General features: G+C 39.1%; 1 protein-coding gene across 9 annotated transcripts in view; it reads left to right on the top strand.

Moving 5' to 3' along the window:
• Nucleotides 1–24,606, top strand: part of PLXNB2 (plexin B2) — a 248,422-nt gene that overhangs the window by 177,783 nt on the left and 46,033 nt on the right. For all 9 annotated transcript variants that reach the window (XM_086886939.1, XM_086886943.1, XM_086886941.1 and 6 more), the window contains 10 exons: nucleotides 1,380–1,506; nucleotides 2,934–3,084; nucleotides 5,606–5,720; nucleotides 6,398–6,500; nucleotides 6,978–7,079; nucleotides 12,510–12,602; nucleotides 13,779–13,860; nucleotides 19,049–19,221; nucleotides 21,375–21,523; nucleotides 24,433–24,541. In XM_086886939.1, the coding sequence (XP_086743065.1) occupies nucleotides 1,380–1,506; nucleotides 2,934–3,084; nucleotides 5,606–5,720; nucleotides 6,398–6,500; nucleotides 6,978–7,079; nucleotides 12,510–12,602; nucleotides 13,779–13,860; nucleotides 19,049–19,221; nucleotides 21,375–21,523; nucleotides 24,433–24,541 (1,204 nt within the window). The remainder of the gene's footprint in view (nucleotides 1–1,379; nucleotides 1,507–2,933; nucleotides 3,085–5,605; nucleotides 5,721–6,397; nucleotides 6,501–6,977; nucleotides 7,080–12,509; nucleotides 12,603–13,778; nucleotides 13,861–19,048; nucleotides 19,222–21,374; nucleotides 21,524–24,432; nucleotides 24,542–24,606) is intronic.

The raw sequence follows: 24,606 nt of genomic DNA, 5'->3' as shown, positions 1-24,606 counted from the left end.
AAAGGGGTTGTTTAATTATAATATGCAGATGAATTTCAGGCTTCTAGTTTCCTGCCTGAAAATGTGAACTATCGTATTAGGTTACCTATCAGCCTGATGTAGCATAATATGGAGCACTGCAGAGAAACTTATGTGGTGTGTGCAGGTTTATGTAATAAACTGTAACTCTTTCAGCCTGGGGTTTCAGTTGCTGTGGGTGAAACCTGAGAATTTGGAATGTAACCTCAAACTCCTCCTGGGCTGCCGGGAGTTGAAGGCTTTGGCATATATCATAAAAAAGGCAATTTTCCTTAGATTTCCCTTCAGGTTTCTGATATGACCATTGACCTCAATATCTCAAAATATTAATGGTTTCTGAGAACAGGCAAACATGAATTTTCACATTTGCTAGTATTTATTTCCAAAGGGGAGGAAAAGAGTGCTTCATTTCTGAGTTTCAGCTCTGTCTCATGATCACAGACAGCCCTTAGCTGTGTGTTTAGGGATTTGTTATGTGAATGTTGACTCCATACGTGAACGATTTGTTTAAAGGAGTTTTGACAGAGCTGTGCCACGACTGCATTGTTTTAAAGCCCCTGATGGGTTAATAGTCAACTTTCTGCTATAGCAGACAAATCCTACAGCATTTTCTCTTAAACTTTGCACTGACTGGAAAGAAAACATCTGAGACTGTTCCCACCTCAACAAGCTTTTGTAGCTACATGCAGCTTCTGTACTGCATTATTTCTTCCTGTACCTGAGCCGGGAAAATCTTCCAGTATGTTTGGTGAGGCTGCACAACTGCTGTTGTCTTCCCATAATTGTAACACTGCCTTGTCAGGGAGAGGTCTTAAATAGTGGCAGGAGTTAATGAAGACATTCCCTACAAAATAAAATTTCTAGTGCTGGGGTTGCACAGAAGCTCTCCACCAGTTTGTATGCCCCCAGCAATACTTCTCTATTGCATCTTGTTCTCTTGAGTGTTGTGTCTTACCAGTGGCAGCACAGAGGTGTCTGCCATTTACCTGCAGAAAGAAAACCAGTCTGTGCCCTCTCATTCGGGATGTTGTTATATATTGCAATGAAGCTTGAAATCAGCTTGATTTCAGATGGCACCACTGCCCCATGGTTCCTGTGCTCTGTATGGATACGTGTTCTGTGTGTCTAATTCAAGGTGCTGTCCAAAATAGTATAGGCACTTGCTTTTGACATGTCAAGTCACTGCTAATTCTATAAAAATTCTCTAATAGCAACCCCACTAGTCAATATTAAAGAAAATTTGTAGTTGTCTTGTGTTGTAATTTCAGTCTCTAATCATGAAATTGTTGGGTAGTTCAGAGAAAGGAGAGTCCAGCTATAATACTGGTTTGATTTTTTTTCTTTTTTTTCTTTTTTTTCAGGTGCACAAAGAAGGCAGACTGTGGAACAGCTGACAAGGAGAACCACTGGCTGTGGAGTCCAAGTGGCACATGTGTGACCATCATTGGTGCAGACCCTCTAAATATGAGTCGCAGAGCTCCTGCTAAGGTATAACTGGAAAATGCTTTCCATAAATATTCTTTAAGCACATTGGTATGCCTACCAGAAAGATGAATATCTGTATTTTTTTATGCACAGTGGAGGCTAGGAATAGGGGACTGTTTTCAGTCTCTGTCCTTTCTCACAGTGCTCTTTCTTGCCTGCTGTTCTTGCAGGTTGAGTTCACATTTTTGACCTCTGTAAACCGAAGTGATGCACTAGTATGGATAATAAAGCACTTAACACTTACCTGAATATTATGAAAGTGCTGTACAGTGTTGTATAACCCATAAAAAGTAATTGGTAGGAGAGATTTTATGCTGCCCTTTCAGCTTACTTGAGCATGAACTTAAGTAAGCAGTGAAGCCATAAGCTGTTGCTTTAAACTCAGCAGCGGATTTGCCTATACAGCGGAGTCTGTCTGGGTACACGGAGAAGGTAAATTCAGCATGCAAAATGACTCTGTGGCAACAAAATTGCAAAACTGGGTTTTCGGGGTGAGATCAGGGTGTCATAGCTTGCTCTAACTCCAAATGGAGTATGCCATTGCAGACTGTGTGCCTCCCTGGGGCGTTCAGCGAGTAAAATCGATATAATGGCTTTTAATTCCTCTCAATCAGAAATAAAGAAACTTTAGTTCAAGTCACTTCATTTCCATTTCTAAATGATGTAAACACTATTTTGTTAGGGCCATTTCTATGTTGAATAAAAATACTAGTAGAGTATAACTGGTTTCAGTGAGAAAGGGATAATTGTCTTTTCTACTGGCAATGCAAAATGGAAGTTAAACTGTATAATTAACACACTTGAAACATTAAGTCAGGAACAGCAACCCAAATTTAAGCTGGATTGTTTTCTCTTTACTTTTTAAGTTTTCCCATCTTATTTTGCTTTTAGTTTCTCAAGTGCTTTCTTTCTCTGAGGAAGCTAAAATCTCACCATCACTCAGAAGTCCTTTTTCTGAGCATTTTGCATGGAGATTTGAGGAAGCCACTTTTCTGTTCATTCTTTTCAAACTCCACCACCTCCAGCCTATCCAGCTCTGTTTTCATTATTCACTAAGAACACCTAAGATTAATGTAATATTAATTAATTTTGTTGGGGATTTAAGTGTTAACCACTCTGCTTACTGTTGCTAAGCTGGATGCTGAGGACAAGAGTAAAAGGTTTTGGGTGTGCCTGTACAGACAATTTTGTTTTGATCTAATACATTGACAGGACAAGAGGTTTTAGTATCAGTCTAATTCAACAAAGACCCAGCCTGAAAAATTGGTAGAGGTTTAAGTAGAAAAGATTACCAGATGGGAAGAAGTAAAAATTGAAAAGGAGAGCCATGTTTTGTGATGTTAGCTAAAATATCACCTTTGAAATTGAAATTTTCCAAGTCTTACTGGGTCTCAAGAAAATATTTTGCCCTTTTGAAATTTTGTCTCCAGGTTGAACTGACTGTAAGTCCCCTGCCAACTTTGACTGAGAGTGACAAGGTTTCCTGTACCTTTGGTGAAACAGTGCATTCTGCTGAGGTGAAAGAAGGGGTTATTATCTGTGACCCCCCTGATATAATTCCTCCAACACCAAAACATCAAGGTAAAGAAATAATGCTACCCTACATGGATAATAAGAGAAAAAAATGTAGACTGCTGTTTCTAATGTTATGCTTTTATATGAGGTGCCTACAAGGTGCGGTTTTTTCCTCTTCCAGTCCTTTTCCCCAAAGAGTCTTCTGCTGAAATGTCAATTTGCTCAAACTTTTTCTGATGATATATTTGCTATATTGCTATATTGTAGCATTCCCAGTGTTTCTGCTGGGAACCTGAAGTAGTAGCTTGGTAGGGACATAGACATGGGGTCAGAGAGGCGCTATTCTGCATTACAAACAAACAAAACCCAGTTACTCTAATCTAAGCCTAAGTACTCTGACTTGAAAAGATTTATACCTGCCTCTGGTCTGAAGGAATTAGTGTCTGACTTCTTAGTTTTGCTCCAGCCAACAGTACTACAGTGGATTTTTTTCTGGTTTGTGTTACAAGGCTATCCTTTCTAGCATCCAGCCTTCTGTCTCTTCTTCTGTATGTCCTCCAATTCTGCAGCAGTAAGCCTGATGGAAAAATACTTCATCATATAATTAAAGACTGCATCATTGTTCTGAAGCACTGATTATAGGCCTAAGGTCTGTTGCCAGCCATAGTTCTGTGCAATTTCCTAGACAGTGCTTTGTTCATGCTTTAATTCATACATCTTGATGCATAAACACATGGAATGAAACTCATTACACATCACTGTTTATTATGTATCAAGTTTAAAAATCTGAAGAGAAATTACATGCAAAAAACATGTGCTCTTACAGCTTGCAGACAAACCCCTGAGGATAAGTCTTTTATATGTATTATAACAGTCACGAATTGTCAAAGTGGTACTTGGAAGCACTTTTTAAGATAAGTTTCAATTCTCTTAAGGCTGAAACAGGTAAAAATGTAACTTTAGTTGCAAGGAGAGTAATTACATTAAAATCTCATTATTGAATTTTACACTAGTTGGGGTATGTCATGGTATCAGATTCTGCTAAGTGTTGAAGCAGCATTCTGTTATTCAGGGCCAATTCACATTCCCTAAATATTTTGTAAAAGACATAAAGCAATGCAGTTGATAAATGTGATATCTTGATGTCATCCAGCATTAAAGGATTAGAAGCCTGTCAGAGGAGGCATTAGAGTAAATGAGTAACCTAGAAATAATATAACTCTCTGAGTTGGTTTCACATCTGAAAGGATGTTTAAAAGTGATATTAGGGTGTTCAGAAGCTCAGCAGACACCAGGAGAAGGTAGACAGCAACAAGCATTCACAGAAGCACAGGATTGGTTTTAGGGGTGGAAGGGACCAGGAGAGGTTACCTAGTGTAACCCTCCCACTAAAGCAGGTTTACCTAAAGCAGATTGCACAGCATCTTGTCCAGCTGGGGTTTGAGTGTTTTCAGAGAAGGACACTTCACAACCTTTCTGGGCAGCCTGTTCCAGTGCTCTGAGACCTTTGAAGTAAAGATGTTTGTCTTCCTATTCAGGTGGATCTTCCTGTGTCTCAGTTTGTCATCCCTGCTCCTTGTTTTGTCTGAACAGAGTCTGGCCCCATCCTTTTGACACCTGCCCTTAAGATGTTTGTATGCATGGTATTTGTATGTTCCTGACAGTCCTGAGCCATCCAGTTACTGTTAAGAAGCCCTGTTGATGTTGGAAGAGTCTGGGTTAATTGGTTGTGGTTGGTTCCAAAAGGAATTTCTAGGAAGCATGCCTTTTCTCAGTCCTGTTGTTAGGAAATCCCCTGTCATTCCTGTGAGTCTGAAATATTCAAGGGGACCCAGTGCAGGCAGAGGTAACTTCCAGCCAAGCAGCTGATGGTCTTCCAAGAACCTGTTCAAGGAAAGCAGAGTTTGAAATTGCTCAATAGCTTGTGAAATAGCTTTTCATAAGGGCTTAATGATTTCTGCAAAAGGTATTTCAAACAGTTTCACTCTTTAGTAATAATCCAGACAAGAAGTACATTTGTGGAGAAATAGTGTATGGCAAACTGAAGCCCGCAAGTGCCTGTGGTAACTGTTGCAGGCACTGTTGGGCATTAACCACAAAGATCACTTGCTTGAATTCACATAACAACATTTTTAATTCACAAATGAAAGAGGCAATTTTACATGCAGACATTCATATTTAAGAAAATGTTTTATTAAAAATGACTGTACTTGTGCCAGTTTTTCATCTGTGTTCAATTATGTCCTTACTCAGTTTTCCTTGTTCTTCTAGATTCTTTAAAATTCTAACATGATGATAGCACCACAGAAAAACACTTCTGTAAAATAAAGCTTTTCTTTAATTTTGCTTCTTCCCTTCTTTTTCTCTCTGGTTTTTTTTGAGGACCGTGTGCTGAAAAATTTTGTAAAGCTTAAAAAGACAAAACAGAACTTACAGACCTAAAGTCATGAGATCCAGAGTGTCAACAGTATAGTTAAATATTTGCTTATGTCCTGTAAAATAATAAAACTGTTATCATTGTATCATTCAGCTCAAGAGCTGAAGAATTCAACAACCACTTGGATATTTTTTTTTTCTTTTGTGATAGATCATGTTTCAGTTCCACTTCAGTTAACCTTTGAAAAGAACAAGATTTTTTTTGCATCACATACTTACCCTTTTTATGACTGTGAAGAAGCAATGAATCTTATTGAGAATCAGCCGTAAGTATTTCAACTTCTTAAGTGTTTAGATCCTGTAGCTTGGTGTATTAGGTAACTGGCACCTGAATTACTCAATCATTTCATAATTGAGCCTTTGGCATTCAAAATTTACCAATGTCCAAATTCTTTCCCATACATTTTAATGGAGTTTAAAAACTGGTTGAAGGGCACCTGGTGAGCCAACAGCATAAAATGTGGAATAGAAATTTTCATGGCATGTATAATCAAGGCCAGTTCATTGTGTTGCCATTTCTGTAGCTGCTAATGTGTCTGCAGGTGAGCAACATGGACATCTGTGTGCCTGCTTGTTCCCTGTAGCGATAGTTGGTGCTTTGGGTTGCAGTGCATTCAAATAGGGCAGGTGCAGCCAGCCCAAACCCTTTGTTCGTCCTGATGTATGAATTTTGATCAAAATCGCTTCCAGTCCTCTCAGGTTTGATCTCAAAATTTTTGCAAATGCTATGGTTTTCTGATCCTTGCTCAAATATCTATTTAAGGGATAAATTAGCTTTTTGGGGTACTTGAACTGTTCTTCTGAAGTTTTGAACTTAATATAGTAAGGACACTCTAACAGACTGATCTAGCCTCCATGAATAAATATGGAATTTCGTTTACTTTTCTTGTTAGTTGGGGAAAAAGCCTGACAACTTGTCATGACTACCATGTTATATTTGTAGATGCTATTCCTGTGCAAGCAATAGATGGAATTGCCAGTGGGACTGGAAGAGACATATCTGTGAAGAGTCCTCTTCAGTACAAGATGTGATTAAACAAAATATGGTAATGTTTAAAAATAAGGTTATTAGGTTTTTTATTAGAACACTTCAATATTTTGTTCTCTGGATCTCTCATATCAGTTTTTTGAATTAGAGATTTGAAAATGATTCTAAAGTTAACTCCAGAAGTGTGAGGTGATGTTTTTTTTTGGTGACAGTGTGGGGGTGGGAATTTGAGGGTGTGATTGAGGCGGGGCAGTGGGACTGAATAACTCCTGAAAGGATATTTCTGTTCCTTTTACTATTTTGCTTCAATGGGAGGAACGAGATTTCAAGGCAGGGAGAGATAATCACCCACAGCTTTGACATATGTTGCAGTCATTTTTAGCATGTCTAATTTGAAAGGGTGTAATCAAATCTGTCACTGTATTTTAAGCATGAAGTTTCTTCAGAACAATCACTCTATTGTCCAAAGGCCATTGGAGCTTGTTGTGATAAGATTTTTTATTTGTAATAACATATAAAATGTTTCTCTCCCCAGGAAGGAGAATGCCCACAGTTTCTAAACCCTGACCCTTCAATAATACCTATGGAGTACCAAACAACTGTGTATTTTGAGGGAAAACATCTAGATTATTATCGGGTAAGCAGATTACTTCAAAGCTAGCTGTCATTTGAATGCCTCTTAAACTGCATCCACACCCCTAAACTAAAGCATTAGTTCATGTGCCTTGGAGATCCTGCTTGTAATTTAAAGAATGTAAAGAGCTACACATTCAAGTTTTATATAATATTGGTTACTGTGGTAAAGTCATCACCATGAGAGAATCATAGCTGGAGAAAATACTAAACTACTAAAATGGAGGGAGCATTTTAAAGAATGTAAGTTGGACCTATTAAAACACTGGACATGTAGTGAAATGTGAGGAGATGTAGGAGCTGTGAATGTTTCACATCTTTTTCCAATTAAATACTTGGTGGGTTTTTCTGCTTTTGTTCTAGAATGACATCACTCTGTGTGCTTAATTCAGTTTTCACCTTTCAAACACAAAAATGCACTCAGACATTAAGTGTTTCTTAGTTTGGATAAAATAATATTTTCCTTTTTTTGTGTGTGTGTGTGTGTGACCATCAGACCATAAGATCATGTATTTTCTCATCCTCATAGCAAAGGCTTCTCTTCCTTAGTACTTGCTTCCAGAAAATAAATACAAAGCTTCTAAGTCAGATAGACCCCAGGGGTTTAATTGCTTTATAGTCTAGACAGTGCATAAAATGTTATTGTTAGTTGGATAAAAATGAAGCTTAAAAACCATTTTTAGGTGATAGCTCAACTATTATCAGTTTCTATTTGTTGTTTCTGTGTTGTCTTTGTGTAAATGTGAATTGATGATAGATGCTCTGGGGAGTGCATTGATTTCTTAAACTACTGGCCATTTATCAAGGGAAAGAAGGCTCTTCTTTTTGAGGGTTTTTTTTTCTTTTTCAAATTGAAGTACTGTGTAACTTCTAAATTCCTTCTATCACCTTTGCTCCTCCTGCCAATGGATGGAAAAGGGTCAACAGGCCTGAAGAGTAGCAGTGTAAGAAGGGTATTCAGAGAAGTGCAAAAAGCAACCCTTAAGCACTATATGAAGACCATGATGTGCGTCACTACTGTAGAGATATATGAAAACTGTGCTATAAAAATGTATGTTCAAAAATAAACATTTTTGTTTGAAGACCTTAAAATATATCCAGTGAAATGCAAATATGGTGAATTTGGTCTGTCCTCTAAGAGACCAGAACTGGTCCCTGGTGGGATGTCTGGCTGAGTGCAACATGTGGCAGACAACACCTCTCCTAAACCCACAGCTCTCCTTGCTAATAATTGAAAAGTATCTAGAGATTATACTCATATTTCTTTTATTTAACATTGTGAAGAGCTGTTTTTCTGCCCAAGAGGGAAATTGTTTCCTGCTCCCGTTATATAATTGGAAGAGCCCTCTCTCTAGAGAAATTCAGGGCAGATGCATAATCTAGATGTGCTGAATTTGACCTCTAGTGGACCCTTGTCCTCCAAGGAGAAACAGAGTAGGAATGCAAAAACTACTTGATCTAGTTTATTATTCTATGAATAAGCACTTTAATCTTTCTGAACTACTAGCAACAAAAAGGGAGTGGAGAAAAGGCTTCTGTTTTTTTTTTAATTCTGTGAGATATCAATTGCATTTAACAAATGCAAAGACACATCCTGTAGATTGAATGCTTTGTTGTGGTTAGCAATGTTTAATAGTTTGCCTACAGAATGTATTTATTTAACTTGGAACTTGGAAGGCTTACTAGGAGTTCAAGTTTCTGTAAGAAATCAAGGTGAATGCATAATCCCAAAACTGGAAAGATACTGGAGAGCAATGAGTGTCAAATGATGTCACAGTGATTTTTCTCAGATGGGAGTAGTGTGAAAATGTCATCTCTGTCATGGGATCAGCTCCATATATCCTGATACAGAGGTGTGTTTTTAAGTCAAAACAAGAATACCTTTAATGACAGGACTTCAATAGACACACACAGTGATTACAGCTGTATACATAGGCCTTTAATATATGTGATAACAGACAAATAAGGCATGAAATCGTTGTAATCATACAGGCACTCATTCCTGTGGGGTCATGCTATCTGAAGCAGTAACTTTGATGACTGAAAGTTCATTTGAATGAAGGGCATAACTTACACTCAGCCTTTGGTAAATATTTCATGGAAAACAGGGTGGCTCAGGAGAAGCCATGGATGGATATTTTGTAGCGGTTGGCCCACAGCCCAAATGCTAAATAGCATTTGGCTTCTCATGTGGAACAATTTTGGCCCCAGGACATGCTGGGCATTACAGCATCCTTGAAGACAGCAGTCATGAAGCTATGAGTACATTTAAGGTCTTTATTGATTAGGAAATGGGTATATCCATTTTCTTCCTATTTTCCTTGCCTAAATTCTTGCTTAGAAAAAGCAAAAAATTAATGTTGTGATGTCACTTCGAACTACCAGTTCTATTATCTTGGTTTAATCTGTGCTTTACTTAAAGGGGCATTGCTGTGGCTGAGTGCACTATCCAACATTGTGCATATAAGCATCCTCATCTCCAGGTGGAGATGAACATTGAAAGGCTTGCTTAGTGAGTAGAAGAGGTAAATGGCTTTAAAATTGCTGTTGCAGACTATCAAGAGTTATTTCTATACTGAAAATACAGAAACTGGTATTCTTCCACTGATGGTGGAAGTATAAGCTCACACATTTTGTATGCTCCTCTTAACTTGTAAATGCTTGAAGTACAAAAAGTCTCCTCATGATTCCCTTCCACTGGAGGGAAATAGCCTAAAAGAGGAGGAGCTGTTGACTGTTCTTCTGCCCTCCTTGCTCTGAAAGAACTTTAGCAGGAAGGAGAGAGAAATCCAAGCTGTTGTCATTCTTCTGGGAATAGCCCCATCCAGGAAGGGCAGAAGGAGGGAAGTTTTGTACCAATCAGTCATATTGCATGCAATTTCTGAGAGGCATTCTCCAGCTGAGTCCTTGAAAGATTGGCACAGTAGGAGAGACAGATGTACTGACATCAAGATAATCTTATTAGCCCGCCAAAGATTTTCGTTAAAAGTAATTTCCCATTTGGATTTGTCTTTGTCATGTGTGTCTGATGTTTAACCTGCTTCCTAGTGCTTGCTACACATCTCTTGCACCAAAACTACAGACTGTGAGCTGTTGCCTTCTGCTCACCTGGTATAGCAACTCCTGATTTCAATGCACTCCAGGTATCAGCTGTCACACACACCAAAGCTCTCCTCCTCTCCCAGAGCCTGCTGTTAAGCATGTGGGAAAGCCTAACAGAGAAGCAGAATTTGAACACTTGTGAAAAACACGTGTTATATTAAAATATGTGGGGCAGGAAAAACAAGGCAGCATTCCTATAAAAAATATTTATATGGAGATGCTTTAAAACTTGGACTATATAGATGTTTTCTGTAAGGCAGAATGGGCTGTAAATTTTCAGACAAGGCTTTTGAAAGCTGTCAGTAGCTTATTTTCTACATGTAGCTTCATAGAAGGAAGAAGTAAAAGGTTTGTTTTCTTCTATAAAATAACCACCCAGAGCCTCGAGTCAGGTCCTTTATCTGATTAAAATATGTTGTCCTTCTCAGATCCAAACCTTGGTGGGCTCATGTCCACTGCCCAACCTGTCACAGTGAAGGTGCAGTGGGAAAACTTTCTACTACATTAGATGAACCTTGTGACCCAGGAGTTACCTGTGATTCCAACACTGAAGAAGTAGCTACAAATAAAAAGGATAAGATGCTCATACACAAAACTTAGATGATAGCAGAAGACAATGCACTTAACCTTTGTATCAGAGAAGAGGAATCAAGTTAATTATTTTATTATTTTTTTGCCATGTGCACTCCAAGACTCAGAAGGGTCTGGTCAAAACCAGGGAGTAGTTCTTTATATCCAGAGTGAAGTTTTCAGGAAGTTCAGCAAGGCCACTGAGAAGGTCCTGCATCTGGGTCAATGCAGAGTGGGGGTTGAATGGATTGAGAGTAGCCCTGTGGAGGACTTGAGAATGAAACATTAGATATGAGCTGGCAATGTGTACTTGCAGCCCAAAAAAACAATAGTGTCCTGGGCTGCATCAAAAGAAGTGTGGCCAGCAAGTCAAGGGAGGTGATTTATCTTCCTCCAGTCCATTCTCCTGAAACTTCAACTGGAGTATAACATCCAGCTCTGGGGTTCCCAGTACAAGAGAGATGTGGACCTGTTGGAATGAGTCCGGAGACATGGAAATGATCAGAGAGAGAGTGAGAGCTGGATTTCCTCTCCTATGGAGAAAAACTGACAGAGTTGAGGTGTTTCAGCCTGAGACATTTTTGTGGACTTCCAATATATAAAAGGGGCTTATAAGAAAGATAAGGAGAGACATTTTACCAGGGCCTGTAGGGTCAGAAAAAGGGGCAACATTAGTGAAAGAGGGTAGTTTTAGGGTGATAATGAAGAAATCTTTTGCAATGAAGATGCTGAGAGAATGAAAGAAGGTTCCCCAAGAAACTTATGTGTAACCCCATCCCTAGAAATGTTCAAATGTTGTATGAGGCTTTGAACAACCTGGTCTAGGGAAAGATGTCCCAGCCTACACCTGGATTGTTGGACTAGATGATCTTTGAAGGTCCCTTCCAACCCAAACAATTTTGTGATTCTGTAAAGTTGAAGGTTGTGTTGTCCCCAAGTGAGTTGTAATTTTATGTTTACCAACATTACTGTCTGAAAATATCCTTGCTACTCACTTCTTTCCAATATCCTTCTTGCAAAGCTGTTTGCATGTCTGTCCTATGGGCAGGAGAATGACCCAGCACAGAAACAATGTCATGGGATTAAGTTTTTAGCCTGCTAAGTTCTTTGACTGAATCACAGAACAGCCAAGCTGAGAGTTTTGTCAGTGCAGTGAAGGTCAGTATGTGCTATGGACTTCAGACAGGAATCAATAGATTCAGGATCTAGGGAGAAGAGAGGGGAAGAAAATGTCTAGGAGGTAGGAATATCCTTAAATTAGTGCAGCCATCGAAGACTGCCCTGTGAAAATACAGCTGTAGTCACGGTAAGGCAGGAGAAAGGCAGCAAGAACTGAGACATGTTCATTCCAGTTTCTCATGCATTCTTGCATTGATGTTCTGCCCAGAATCCCTTCTGAGAAAACCTTTAAAGGCAGAACTCACACAGCTCTGTTAATAACACATCTGATGTGTGAAGCCATCCAGTATTCATATCTCTTAGCTTTTCCTTGTTGCTCCCTAAAACAGAGTGCTATATATGATCTTGCTTTTCTTGAACTTCTTGGTGTGCCTACCCATGAGTGAATGTTGGAGGAGTGCAACAAAGTCACAGATTCTGGCCCAGCTTCTCACCAGCATTGCTTTAGAAGATGACTGTAACCAGTTAGCCTTCTCCATTTGGATTTGATTACTTCCTGTGCTGAACAGCATATCGCCTGGTGAAATTTTACTATGCTTGGTGGTGCTATACAAGTTCTAAACTGAAATTTTCTCATCCTTAGGGTAAAAAATTTACCGTTGGAAACAGCCAATTTGAATTTGAAGCTTCTGTTGATGAGTCAGATGAAGGAAAATTTTCATTCGTGAGTAAAGAGGTAAATGTGAAAATATGATTCACCTACCAAATATGTTCAGTTCTTCTTCTGAACTGTTCCAGTAGTCATATATGTCCAGAATTATACAGGTAATATGTATTTCCCTCAGAAAAGAAAGTCACCTCTGATGGAGATTCTCCTTCAGCAGTAGTAGTTAAAGGCTACAGTTTTGGCTCAGAGCTTCTGAAGTCTTCCCTCAAAGTCCTCAATCTTTCTCCTTGATTTCTCTACCTGTGTAACACATAGAATTATTAAACTGGAGGAATTTGAGACCACTACTGTTTTATTCTTCACATTTCATGCAATCTAGTGAAATCATTGAGGATAAAGTGCAAGCATTTCAGTGCCCTTCCTCTCCACATTCCAATTCATTATCTTCCTCATTTTGTATCTGTAAAAATTGGAATGGTAACAATGGTAAAAATATGCTGTTGCATGGCTACCTATGCTCCTTTCACTCTTGCTTGTTTTACTGAGAAAGGAAATAATATTTTTAAAATAGTCTATTTTCTAGGCTCTAAGTTTGACTCACAAATGTTATGTTGACTTTAAACTTTGTCTTACAAGCTCACTAACTAGTTTTGAGAATTAATGAGCGTTTATGCATCATCTGTGCCTAGCACAAAGCATTTGCTTTATCCAGCGTCTGTATTTTTATTTGTTCTTCCTGTTTCCCAACAATTTTCATTGCTGCTTTTTCAGCATGAGCAGAAGCTCATGTCTTGGAGCATGTGAACCTTGTGATTTGGCTTTAAAATGAGGAGGTTGCACTGTAAAAGATGCAAGAGATTTCCCCTCCATGTGGTGCGAGTCTGCTGTGCCCACAGAAGTAATGGGGCCAGATGGTGTGGGAAGGGAGAGCTCAGCAGGGTCAGCAGCTATACTTACTGCCTCTGAGCAGCACTTTTGCTGCTTTGATACTTATAACCAAATGTAAATTAAATTAATGAAAAGAGAGTATTCAGATATTGCTGTCCCTTGGAACCTGAAAATTCTGATTGTGAAGGATTATGTTCATTAAAGCATTTTTCTATAAATGTATCTGCTCACAATGAAAAAGGCTTGGGAGAGTTTCTAAAACCTTCATAGGTCTGATTATTGAGAATCATAGAAAATGCACTAAATTAACCTTGCCAAATGAAGGTATAAATATCTCTATTATGTCATCTTTTCTAGTTCTCCTATAGTGCAAATGAGACCCTACAACTTAACTTATCCATAAAAACAGAGAAGGTCAAGATTGACAGCAAACTGATGGGTAAGTATGAAATATGGGATTAAAAGGAGATTAATTACAGTAAGTAGAAATCTATTCCATCATAATTTGGCATCTTGTTAATAAGAATGTTTGTAGGTTTTACTGGTCTGGGTGAAACAAATCTGACAGATCAAAAGTTATTAATATTAGACTAAGGCATTAAACATCTGTTTTGTCAGCAAGTTTGCCAGTGTCACCAAGCTGTGTGGTGCAGCTGACGCACTGGAGAGGAGGGATGGGCGTGAGAGGTGGCCCTGTGCAAACCTCGTGAGCCTCAGCAAGGCCAAGTGCAGGTCCTGCACATGGCTTGGGGAAATGCTGAACACAAGTACAAGCTGGAATATGAAGGGGTTGAGAGCAGTTCTGCAGGGTGTGAAAAGCTAGACCGAGCCACGTGGGGGTGCAGCCCAGAAAGCCAGTTGTAGCCTGGGCTGGACCAAAATCAGCGTGGCCAGCAGGGTGAGGGAGGGGATTCTCTCCCTCTTCTCCACCCTCATGACACCCCATCTGGAGTGCTGCATCCTGCTCTGGGCCTGCCACATATGAAGGACGTGGACCTGTTGGATTGAAAACAGGGTAGGAAGGGCCACGAAGATGATCAGAGGGCTGGAGCACCTCTCCTATAGGAATAGGCTGAGTAAGTTGGAGTTGTTCAGCCTGGAGAAGAAAATGTTCTAGGGAGACCTTATTACAGTTTTTCAGTACTTAAAGGTCGCTTATAAGAAGGATAAGGACAAACTGTTTTAGAGGTTTGCTGCAATAGAACAAGGGGTAATGGTTTTACCCTGAAAGAGTGTAGGTTTAGACTAGATAAAAGGAAGGCTTTTTTTACAGTGAGGCTGGTGAAACACTGGCACAGGTTGCTGTGCTTGTTTCAGCTGGGGTAGAGCTAATTTTCTTCACAGTGGCTAATACAGGGCTATGTTGTGGAAACCAGAGAGATGGTAGATGCCCCATGTCTGGAAACACTGAGGTTCAGGCTGGATGGGCCTCTGTGTAGGATCACAGAATTGCAGAATATCCTGAGTGGGAACGGGCCCACAAGGATCATCAAGTCCAACTTCTGGCTGTACACAGGACAATTGATCTAGCTGAAGATGTCCCTGCTCATTGCAGAGATTTGGACTAGGTGACCTTTAAAGGTCTCTTCCAACACAAAGCATTTTGGTTTTATTATTCTGTAATTTTCAGGATTGCTTTTGCTCTGAAGTTCAATCCTATTAGCAAAGCTTCCCAGTTTATCATTAAGTATGAAAATTATATACTTAAGTATTTTGATCTTTTTCTTCCAATGATCTTTTCCTTTCCTTAATGAACTTTCCTCGTCAAACAGCAGAAAGAGGACCTTTGTCACAGCCACTCATATGGACTTCACCTGAAATCTCATCTCTTAGCTGTGCTTCATTTCAGACAGGTTCTGCAGTCCCTATGTCAGCTGGCAATCAAGAAAACACAGAAATACTCAGTGTGTTTTCAGCTCATTACTCTATTCATTTATTTCCATTAAAAAATAAATTTTAAATTATAGCACAAAGACTTGATCTCTGATAAAAATCTCTTCATGAATATAAATTTCATTTCCTTTCAACACACAATAATGAAGCAATTATGTCTATAACCCTAGTTCTGGGCAAAGAAAGCTCCTTTAAAATCAACAGAGCAATATCTAGGAGCTAAGGCCCACCTTACACCTCTTTCGACTGATATTTAAGTCAGAATATTGCAAAAAATTATGAGGCAACCCTCTTGTTACTTGCATGATGGGTCATCAGGAAAATACTAGTACCCTAAGTAATTTCCTCTGCAGAATAAATCTTCAGACCATATTTTTCCCACTGTACAATATTTCAATTTATTCCCTTTTATACTGGCAGCATGAACTATGTTTTTAGAAGATTTTCCTTATGGTTCTGTGTGCAGTGTTAAAAGACTTAAAAGAGGACCTGGCATGAATGTTACAGGGAGGTCATATTACAGACTCACACTGTCTTAATTTCTATTCCAGAGGCTGTCATGTTTAAAACTGCAGAATTTTGACCAAATATTCCCAACATCTTTTTTCCAAGTTGGAGAAAAACATTAAAAACAAAACAAAAAAGTATCTAAATTATTAAAGAAATGTTATCATTCAAATGGAAATATACAACACTTCCAAGAGGGGAATTGAAAAATTATCAACAGATGACTCTTTTTAGTATAAAAGGGAGATTTTAAAATCCAAATTCTTTCTGACTTTCAGACTCCCTTGCTATGTGAAATCCAGAGCATAATGTGTTTTTATGCATCTTGAAAAGAATTGGCTTTGGGTATATGACTGCTGCTGAGAAGCACCTTTGAACCTGTCAGTGAAAGAACCCTTTCTTTGTATGACACTTAGTGAATACTAAGTTATGATAGCATTTTTACATCTCAAGCCATCAGGGGTTCTGAACAGTGTGAAATCCAATATATCCCTTTTATCCTTTGTCCTTTTTATCGATGATATCACAGCTGGTATCTCAAGGTGATGGATAAGAGTCTGAATCTAATGAGTAGCTTGCTGCTGGTACATATAATGAGCTGATCAGTGAACAAGGGGAGTGGTTAATGCTTTAAGGCTGTGGCTTTCTTCATTTCATTTATGCAACTGGATGTGAGGGACATCAAGACTTTGCAGTGATGACATTTTTTACTGAGGGGTGGAGTAAGAATCCCTGTCCAGCCAATGAAGGATAATGCAGTCATTCAGTAAACGTATTCCCCTGCTGTACCTGGTGGCCATGTGGTCATCTGTGTGGGAAGTAAGAGGTTTTGGAAGCCAAGGGGAAGATTTGCTCAACAATATTTCCTGTTCAAGTGTCTGTGCAGTAGCAATCTTTCAGAGTGCTGGAATAAGAAAGCAATCTGGTTCCTATAAAAGCGATTCTCAGCGAGGAAAGTTTTCCTTGCCATTGTCCACAAAGCAAACAGCAGCATACATGGGCTGTCAGTCTGGTGCTTTCCCCCAGCACTATGTCTTCATCCAGCATGTGCAGTGGATAACTGACACACAAGCTGAAGGAAATATGACTTGGTTTATGTTTGTTGCTCAATGCCTTCTGTATTGATGTGCTCAGTTTATGAAGCAAATGGTGCTACTCCTGCTTTGTGCTCATCAATTCCTTGGAAGTTCAAGGCAGAGATTGAATCAAATGGATGCTCTTTCTCGTTGATTCATTTTTACAAATGTCAAATTCCCTCAGTTTTGCATGCACCTCTAATGATGCTTCAGCTGATTTTATGCTTGTAAAAATCAAGTTGTGCTTGAAATTAAGTAGATATGCTGACTAGAGGTAAGAAAGAGTTAAAATCAGGCTTCATCGTTGCATTAACTCTTCCTTGTAAGGTAAAGAAAAAAAATCTCGTTATTGTCTTAAAGACTAACTGTGAAACTGAATGCTGAGGGTTTTAAACATACAGCATTTAGAGAAAAACTGCCTGTATGGGATTACGTGTTCTCCTGCAAGTGGCAGAGGCTATCCAAGGTTTGGGTATCTGCAATATTGTTCATGACTAGCAGGGGAATAAGGCTACTGCTGAAAAAATAATGAAAAACTAGCAGTCTCATTTTACTTTTTTATTTCACTAGAAATCTGACACGGTAGTGTCTTGGAATTAGATTTCAAAAGCTATTGCTGCTGCTGTTATCTAGGAAGGTACCAAGTGTATTAAAATGTTACTGACTGGAGGGTGGTTTTGCCAGTGTCCTTTGTAGAGTCCTGCTCCTCTAAAAGTTTGTTTTAAACAGACTTTTTTAATGGCCTTTACTGTATGCATCTCAAAAGGATTTACTTTTCTCCACATCCCTTTACTTTCCTTTATTTTCTACATCTTTAAGTATGAACCTTGTTTGAAAAAAATCCAGCGTCACTAAGGCTACTGTTTCTTGAGACTTAATAAGGGGAAGGGGAAGATGTTGAATCTCTGTCTTGTATACCTCATTCCCATCTGTAAGCACATTTAACTCTTCAAAGAGCACAGGAGGAAACCTAAAAAGCTTTTTCCTGCTCTGGTAAGTTAAGTTGATTTACAAGACTAAAAAAGTGCCACAGCCTCAGTGACAGAGGATGAGAGGCCAGAAATACAGAGCAGCACAGAGTAGAGAGAATCAGGGGAAAAAGAAGGAGCAGAAAAACAGGCAACAAGATGTTTCCTCTTCACAATAATCATCCCTCCTGTCCAGGGAGGCACAGCACTCACATGCTGGGTAATCTGGGAAGCATGCAAACTTTCCCTAGAGAAACATCTTTTCAGTCTGTTTTCTTCTGGGCTAGTTCTTCAGTACATCTCCATATGTTTTTTTGTAAGCCCAGGTTCTCCTTATGGTGTTGAACCACAGAGATATGTCTCAAGGCTTTGCATCTATTTGGGGAAATTAGTTTTGTTCACTGACTGTGCATCATGCTAGAGATTGATGTGGGCCAAAACAAGCTTAGTGTCTGGGACAGTTGGTCTCTGCTTTATCAGTAAGAGAGGTAATCAGACTTGATTTCTTGGCTCAGAAAAGCTAGAACTAAACCCCACTACAGAAGGAATAAGGTGTAAATAAGGATGACTGTTCAAGACAAAAGGGAAAACAAACACAAAAAAACAAAGAATGAAGAAACAGAGTTCATTTGAACAGAGGTTAACATTTTATTGAGTGTTAACTTTCTATTTGGAGCAGGCATGAGTGATGATTATGGAAAGTCCCAAATGTCCTGGCAGCAGCCTACAAAGGCAGCTCTCTTCCTTTAAATCTGCAACTGGCAGAGGTCCCTTGCCAGCTGATGTCCACCCCTCCTGGCACCCATGCAGAGTCTATATCTTCCATATCTGACTTGGGATGCTCCAGGAGGACCTGATTTTTGAATTAATCTTTAAACAGTTTTATGTCTTATTGAGGTTAGTCAAAGTAAGGACTTTGTACTTGAATGTTTTGACAGTGCCTGAGTGACAAAAATATATTTGCAGAGCAGTCATATTCTGCACATGGATAAATGTCAGGTTTTTCCCTAGAGGAAAAATAAAATTTTCTCTCCGCATCATTCAGGGGTTAAGTACAGACTGTACATATTACTCACGTGACTCCAGTGAACTTTATACAGAGGGTTAGTTTTCCTTCTAAAGGACACTGAATATCCTTGAAACAGAGAGAAATGTCCAAATATGTTTGCTGTTCATCTTTCAGTGACTCTGTACAACTGCTCCTATGGACGAAGCGATTGCAGCTTGTGCCTTGCTGCCCGTCCTGAATATAAGTGTGTCTGGTGTGAAGAAGATGGCAAGCCCAGCAAGTGTGTTTATGAAAAACTCTGTCACACTCCCCCCACCGACACGTGTCCTCCTCCAGAAATCACTCGTGTAAGATTGCTTTCTTTTCTCTTCCTACCAGTGTAATATTTTTCAGGAGAAAGCAGCCAAGCAAGCTTATACTGAAAGACAGGTTTTTTTCCTGGAGTGTTAAGTAAGCCTCTGAAATAGCTGAAAGGAAATAATGTCGGTAGTGATGTGTGTGAGAGATCTGTAAAGACTCAAAAAAAGAGACTGAAAGGAGTCTTTGAGCCTCCTTGTTTTTCAAGCTTTGTCCTTGCTGTATCAGAAGCCAGGGACGCAGTGCATGCTTAAAATGTTGTGTTTGATTCTTGCATTCTTAGCATGGATTTTTTCTTTCATAAAGTCCTTTCTACCTGAAATGAATCTGTAAGAGAGGTTCACTGTTCCTAGAACAACAAGTACATAACAGGTTCATTTACAGGCTTCAAGCTAGATTTTTCAATAGTATTTAATAAGGGAGCAGATTGGTTTTGGGTCATAAAATGTTTTCCAGGTGTCAATGATATTTTTCAGTCCACACCAGAATCAAACCCAAGGCTGTAAGAACTGAATGTAAGAAGTCAGAGAGGCCAGGTATGCACCTGACTTACTCTGCAGTTACAACATTCACTCAGGGTCAGGGAAGATTGTTGTCCTCATTGGTGGATCAGCAGGCAAAGTCATAAATCCATGTCCTTTTCAGAAACAAGCCAAATGCTGCTTTTATGGACATAATTGTTGAGAAAAGAGTGATACATGCTTCCACTGGGTAAATCTAAATTTGCAGCAGTGGTATCAGTACTTCGAAACTCAGACACACTGTTTGATGAGAATACATCCCAAGCCATCACAAAATGTGGTAACTGTATAACAGAGGTTGCGAGTTGTTACAGGGGTGTTTCACTCAGTAGAAACTGTGTCTGAAACCTCTGGCTCAAACTGGTAGAGACGCTGCATCTCTGGAGACTGCACTTAGAGGTGCAGTGTGCCTACTGGCAGACCTGCAGTACACTGGGGAAGGTTGGCCATGAGGGTAAATCTAAGATGAAATGGCTTTTAAACTGTTGAGGTCTGCCAAAGAAGTTAAATACCCTTGAAGCTTGACAGCATGTGTGGAAACGAATACTTGTGTAATGTCTGTGCCCAGGTAAACATGATGTGAGAAAAAAGGAAAAGGAAAATTAAGAAAAAAATGTGTTTTCACCTGGAATACTGTTTCTACATTATTGTGGATTTAAAAAAATATACTAAAATATATTAGGTTTTCAGACCTTACATTAGCTTTATATGTGAACATGGCATTTGGAAACAGCTAGACAAAAAGTTGAGTCATTTTTCAGCTAGTTTGTTTGTGGGTTGAGTGCAGATGGACAGCCAGTGGGCTGGGCAGCTGGCAGAGGCAGCCACATCACTCTGCTCAGACTTGCTTAGACCTGAGACACAGATTTTGATGGAGCAGGCATTGAAGTGCAACCTCACTCTTCTTGATGGCAAACTTGCAGCCCTCCAAAGCTGAAGACAAGAAAAGGTCTTGCTGGAGGTGCTCCAAGCATTATGTAGGAAAGCAGGTTAGCCTCCCAACAAGTATTCTGAATTTAAGTGCCTGTTAGGGCCATATTTCAGTCTGAGCAGTCCACTGCAACTGCATGATCTTCTCTGTCCTCATTTTATTTGCAAATGACTCAATTAGCATCAGCCCATGCTGCAGCACCGTACCATGAGATGCAGTAAGGAAAATCAAGGGATTGGATGAACTTTTGAAGACACTATGTGAGGCAGCACTGTGTGTTAGGAATGTGCACTGCCCTGCTGTGAACCTAAAGGGATAAAATCACAACAAAATGTTGGAAAAGCTCCGTGGAAGGATTGTGAGAAGAGTGCAATTCATTTGCTTTTCAAAATCACAGTACTTCAGTGTAGGAAGCAAACTTAAAACAGAATAAACACCAGTCAAGAGTTTTATACATAACAGTCTGCCAGATGAGACATGAAATCTTCAGCTGTTGAATACTAGTTCTGAGCTAACAGATGATTAATTAATATTAAAAAGTTGCATAGCTTGCTTTTTTGTTTGTCCTACAAGAAGCATCTGCATTTCAAATGTTGGTAAGTCAAAGTAGCTTTAAATAATATAGAAGAGCAACATAGTCACTGCAGTATTTAATTTTGCTTTTTTTTTCCTGTCCCTTGTGCAAACACAGATTGAGCCAAAAACTGGACCACTAAGTGGTGGAATTCTTTTAACCATAATGGGATCTAATTTGGGAATAAAGGCAGAAGATGTAAAAAATATAACAGTGGCAGACAAGGAATGTCTTTTTAAGGAGGAGTTCTACTCTGTTTCAACAAGGTAATTGATGAATGCTTTTCACAAGATTTTAGAAGAAAAAAGGAACCTCTGTGCATTTTCAAGAAAAAATTATCTTCTTGTGGTTATAAAAAGTTACGATTTGAAGAAAGAACTATTGCTATGATATACCTACAATATTTCATAGTAACATGTCTGACTATTTGAAATTGTTATAAATTGTAATACAGCGACAAATTTACAATGGTGTACTACCATCCTGCTCCTGATGGAAGTTTTTTTCCTTATTTGATTGAAAAACTTTCATAAGTTTCATATTACTGCACATACATCAAGACTATTTGTTTTTAAATTACAGGCATTCTACATGTGCATCTAGTGATTAAAACTCTGTTAAATCTGAACCACAGTGAAGCCAAGCATACAGGATTTATGGGAAAGTAGGCAAAACAAGAGGAAGCGTAAATCTCTTTAGTCCAGCCACAGAGTTTCTTGCCCAGGGACAGGGAGGGAGCCCAGAGCTTAGGTTTAGCTGTAGATGACTAAGTTTCATCTCAAAGCCAACAAGTCCATGGATGTTGAATTGCCTAAGCAGGTTGATAGATGTTTTGTGGATTACTTGTCACACTCTTAAGCAGAGCCAAAAATTAAAACAGAATGCCCAAATTCTTCTAGGTAGGTATCTAGGTGTTTACTACAGATTATCTCAAGCTTCTAATTTTGAGAGGGAAATACTTTTTTGATATTAGCTGATGAAAAGCATAGCAGGAAGGTTCAGTAGTAATATTAAGAGTAGTGACATATTTTAGGCAGCATGACTTTTCCTTCATTCACACTTGAAAGCTGCAATTGAAACCTTGGCTTTCTTTCCCTTCCTATAACTTAAAGTGTAACACAGTAACTTGTAGCTATTCCTGTGGCATGTTTTGAAAGTGACTTTGAAGATACCTAAGCAGTATCCGTGGATCAGGCATTTAGAAGCTTTCCAGGCCTCTAGGACTGAAGAAGGTAAAGAATAGCAGTTTATTTCTTACTGCTTCCCAATTTTATTGCCATCACTCCTGCATTTACATGTATTCCCAATAAGTCATCTTTCCCCATTCCCTATTTTCAGGGTTTGCAAAAGCTGCACTGAATTGCAACATTGCCTTACAAGAATTTCCCCATCCTCTTGGCTTTTTTTAAAGCTTTTTGATATTTTTAAATGCATGGAAAGGAGCCAGAATTGAGATGACTGGTTCCTTGTATCATAGCAACATTACTGGTTTCCTAAATTCTGGCAGTGTAGTAATGGGTGAGAACAAATGCAACTTGCATCATGTCATTTATCAACAAATTAGTGGATTTTGAAGGATGTTCCCAACTAGGGAAGCCTTAAAAAAGAAGTTGTCAAAATCTTCAAATAGATATCTTTAATTTTCTGTATTTGTCTTCTTCTGTTGTTTTGTTTAATTATTACTTTTTTATATATTAAATTAAATAAAATATAATAATAATAAGTGCCTTGTCTTGCTCCCCTATCCCTCTGCAATTAAAAGCTAATTTTTTTAGGAGACAGTGGCTCCCATGCACAGCAAGATTTAAGACACTTAAAGGGTGCTTTCTGGCTCTGCGGTGATTTAATTGTTGGCCTTCGAGAAGTCATTCTTTGTAGTTTTCCATTAGTAATGTGGGGGAAGGGAGGCAATGCCCACGCTGGGGAGGGGAGGGAACTTATCCAATTAAAATCTCTGCTACGATGTTTCCCCCACACCCCCCGGCCCTGGCCTCCGACTGCTTTCCCTAGCTTGACATATGGTAAAAATTCCTCCAAAGGCACCGTTTCCTGTTTCTGCCTGACATGAAGATACAACTTCCAAGAATACAGTAGAGAGATGATGAGGAACAGGCTCAGGCAGCCATACACATGCCAGGACATGCAAGAATTCAGAGAATTTTGTCCATTTGCCAGTACCCAAGAAAAAAAGTCTGGAGTGATCTGCAGCGGGACTTGACAATCCTTTTATTATAAGTCCCGATTTAAGTACATTATACCCAGTAATTTGGAGCAGCTTTTTGCTGCTGTGGGGTTTTTTTTATGCAGTCATGCACTGCTTAAGGAAGAATAGCAATAATCCTGGAGGGAAAGAGTGACAGAAATGTGCAGTGATCCTCAGGGTGTGGCCTTTATGAAACTGTCTGACTGAGCAGGCTTGGAGCACTATATCTAACCTTATCTGACTGTATTATCAGCTCTCCATTAAACATTTGTCCCAGTTTTCAAGTGTGTCAAATCCTTATTGCCTTTTCATGCTTTCATTTTGTGGTTTACCTGTTTGAAATAAAAATTTAAACATCCTAGCTGTCACTCAGTAGCAGTGTTAGTTCTAAGGCAGCATTTTATTGGCCGGTGTTCCTTGACCTCTGATTTTGCACGTATTGTCTGTGAATTTATTTTCAGAGAACAGTAATTCCAAAGGGATTTTGATCATAGGTGTGAAAAGGCACTAGTTTGAAGCTGAAGCTGAAAGGTAGTAAGATGCACAACAAAATTATCAGGAGTTAAAACACATGAAATTATAAGACAGCTGATGGTCTGATGTTTGCATCAAGGAGGTGGGGGCATCTTTGTGGGTTTGGGTTTTTTTAACATCACAAAGTCCTCTATAAATCTTGTGTCAGGTTGCAGAGTTTCAACTGACTTATGGGCTGAATTTGAGTCTTCTGCAGAAGGGACTTCTGCTAACAGACTGCTAAAGTAGCTGGGTACAGTGCTCAGGTTTTGGTTTTACCAGCCTTTAGATAGACAAGCAAACTATTCTTGGATGGTTTTTCTGGGAATCTGAGGCACCACTGGATTACATAGTATAGGATGAAGCAGAGTTGGTGCTCTGTGTGTGGTAGCTCACATGCATTGCACTGGTAGTGCAGCTGTTATTTCTAACAGATAAGCTCACATTCTTTCTTTTTAGGATCGTGTGTCAAGTTGGACCAATGAGTGAACAACAACAAGGTCAAATTGAAGTTAACATCAATGGAAAATTAGGTAAATCACCAAGTGAAGTGCTGTTTACGTACCAGGTAAGTGCATTTTTTTCAGAGACCTGTTTTATACTTTGTGTATGACATTAGTTAAAGTTAAGCAC

This window comes from Cyanistes caeruleus, chromosome 4 (genome assembly GCF_971803275.1).
Source record: "Cyanistes caeruleus chromosome 4, bCyaCae1.hap1.1, whole genome shotgun sequence".
NCBI lineage: Eukaryota > Metazoa > Chordata > Aves > Passeriformes > Paridae > Cyanistes > Cyanistes caeruleus.
The sequence above is the reverse complement of the archived record's forward strand: the minus strand, read 5'-3'. Positions and strand labels throughout refer to the sequence as shown.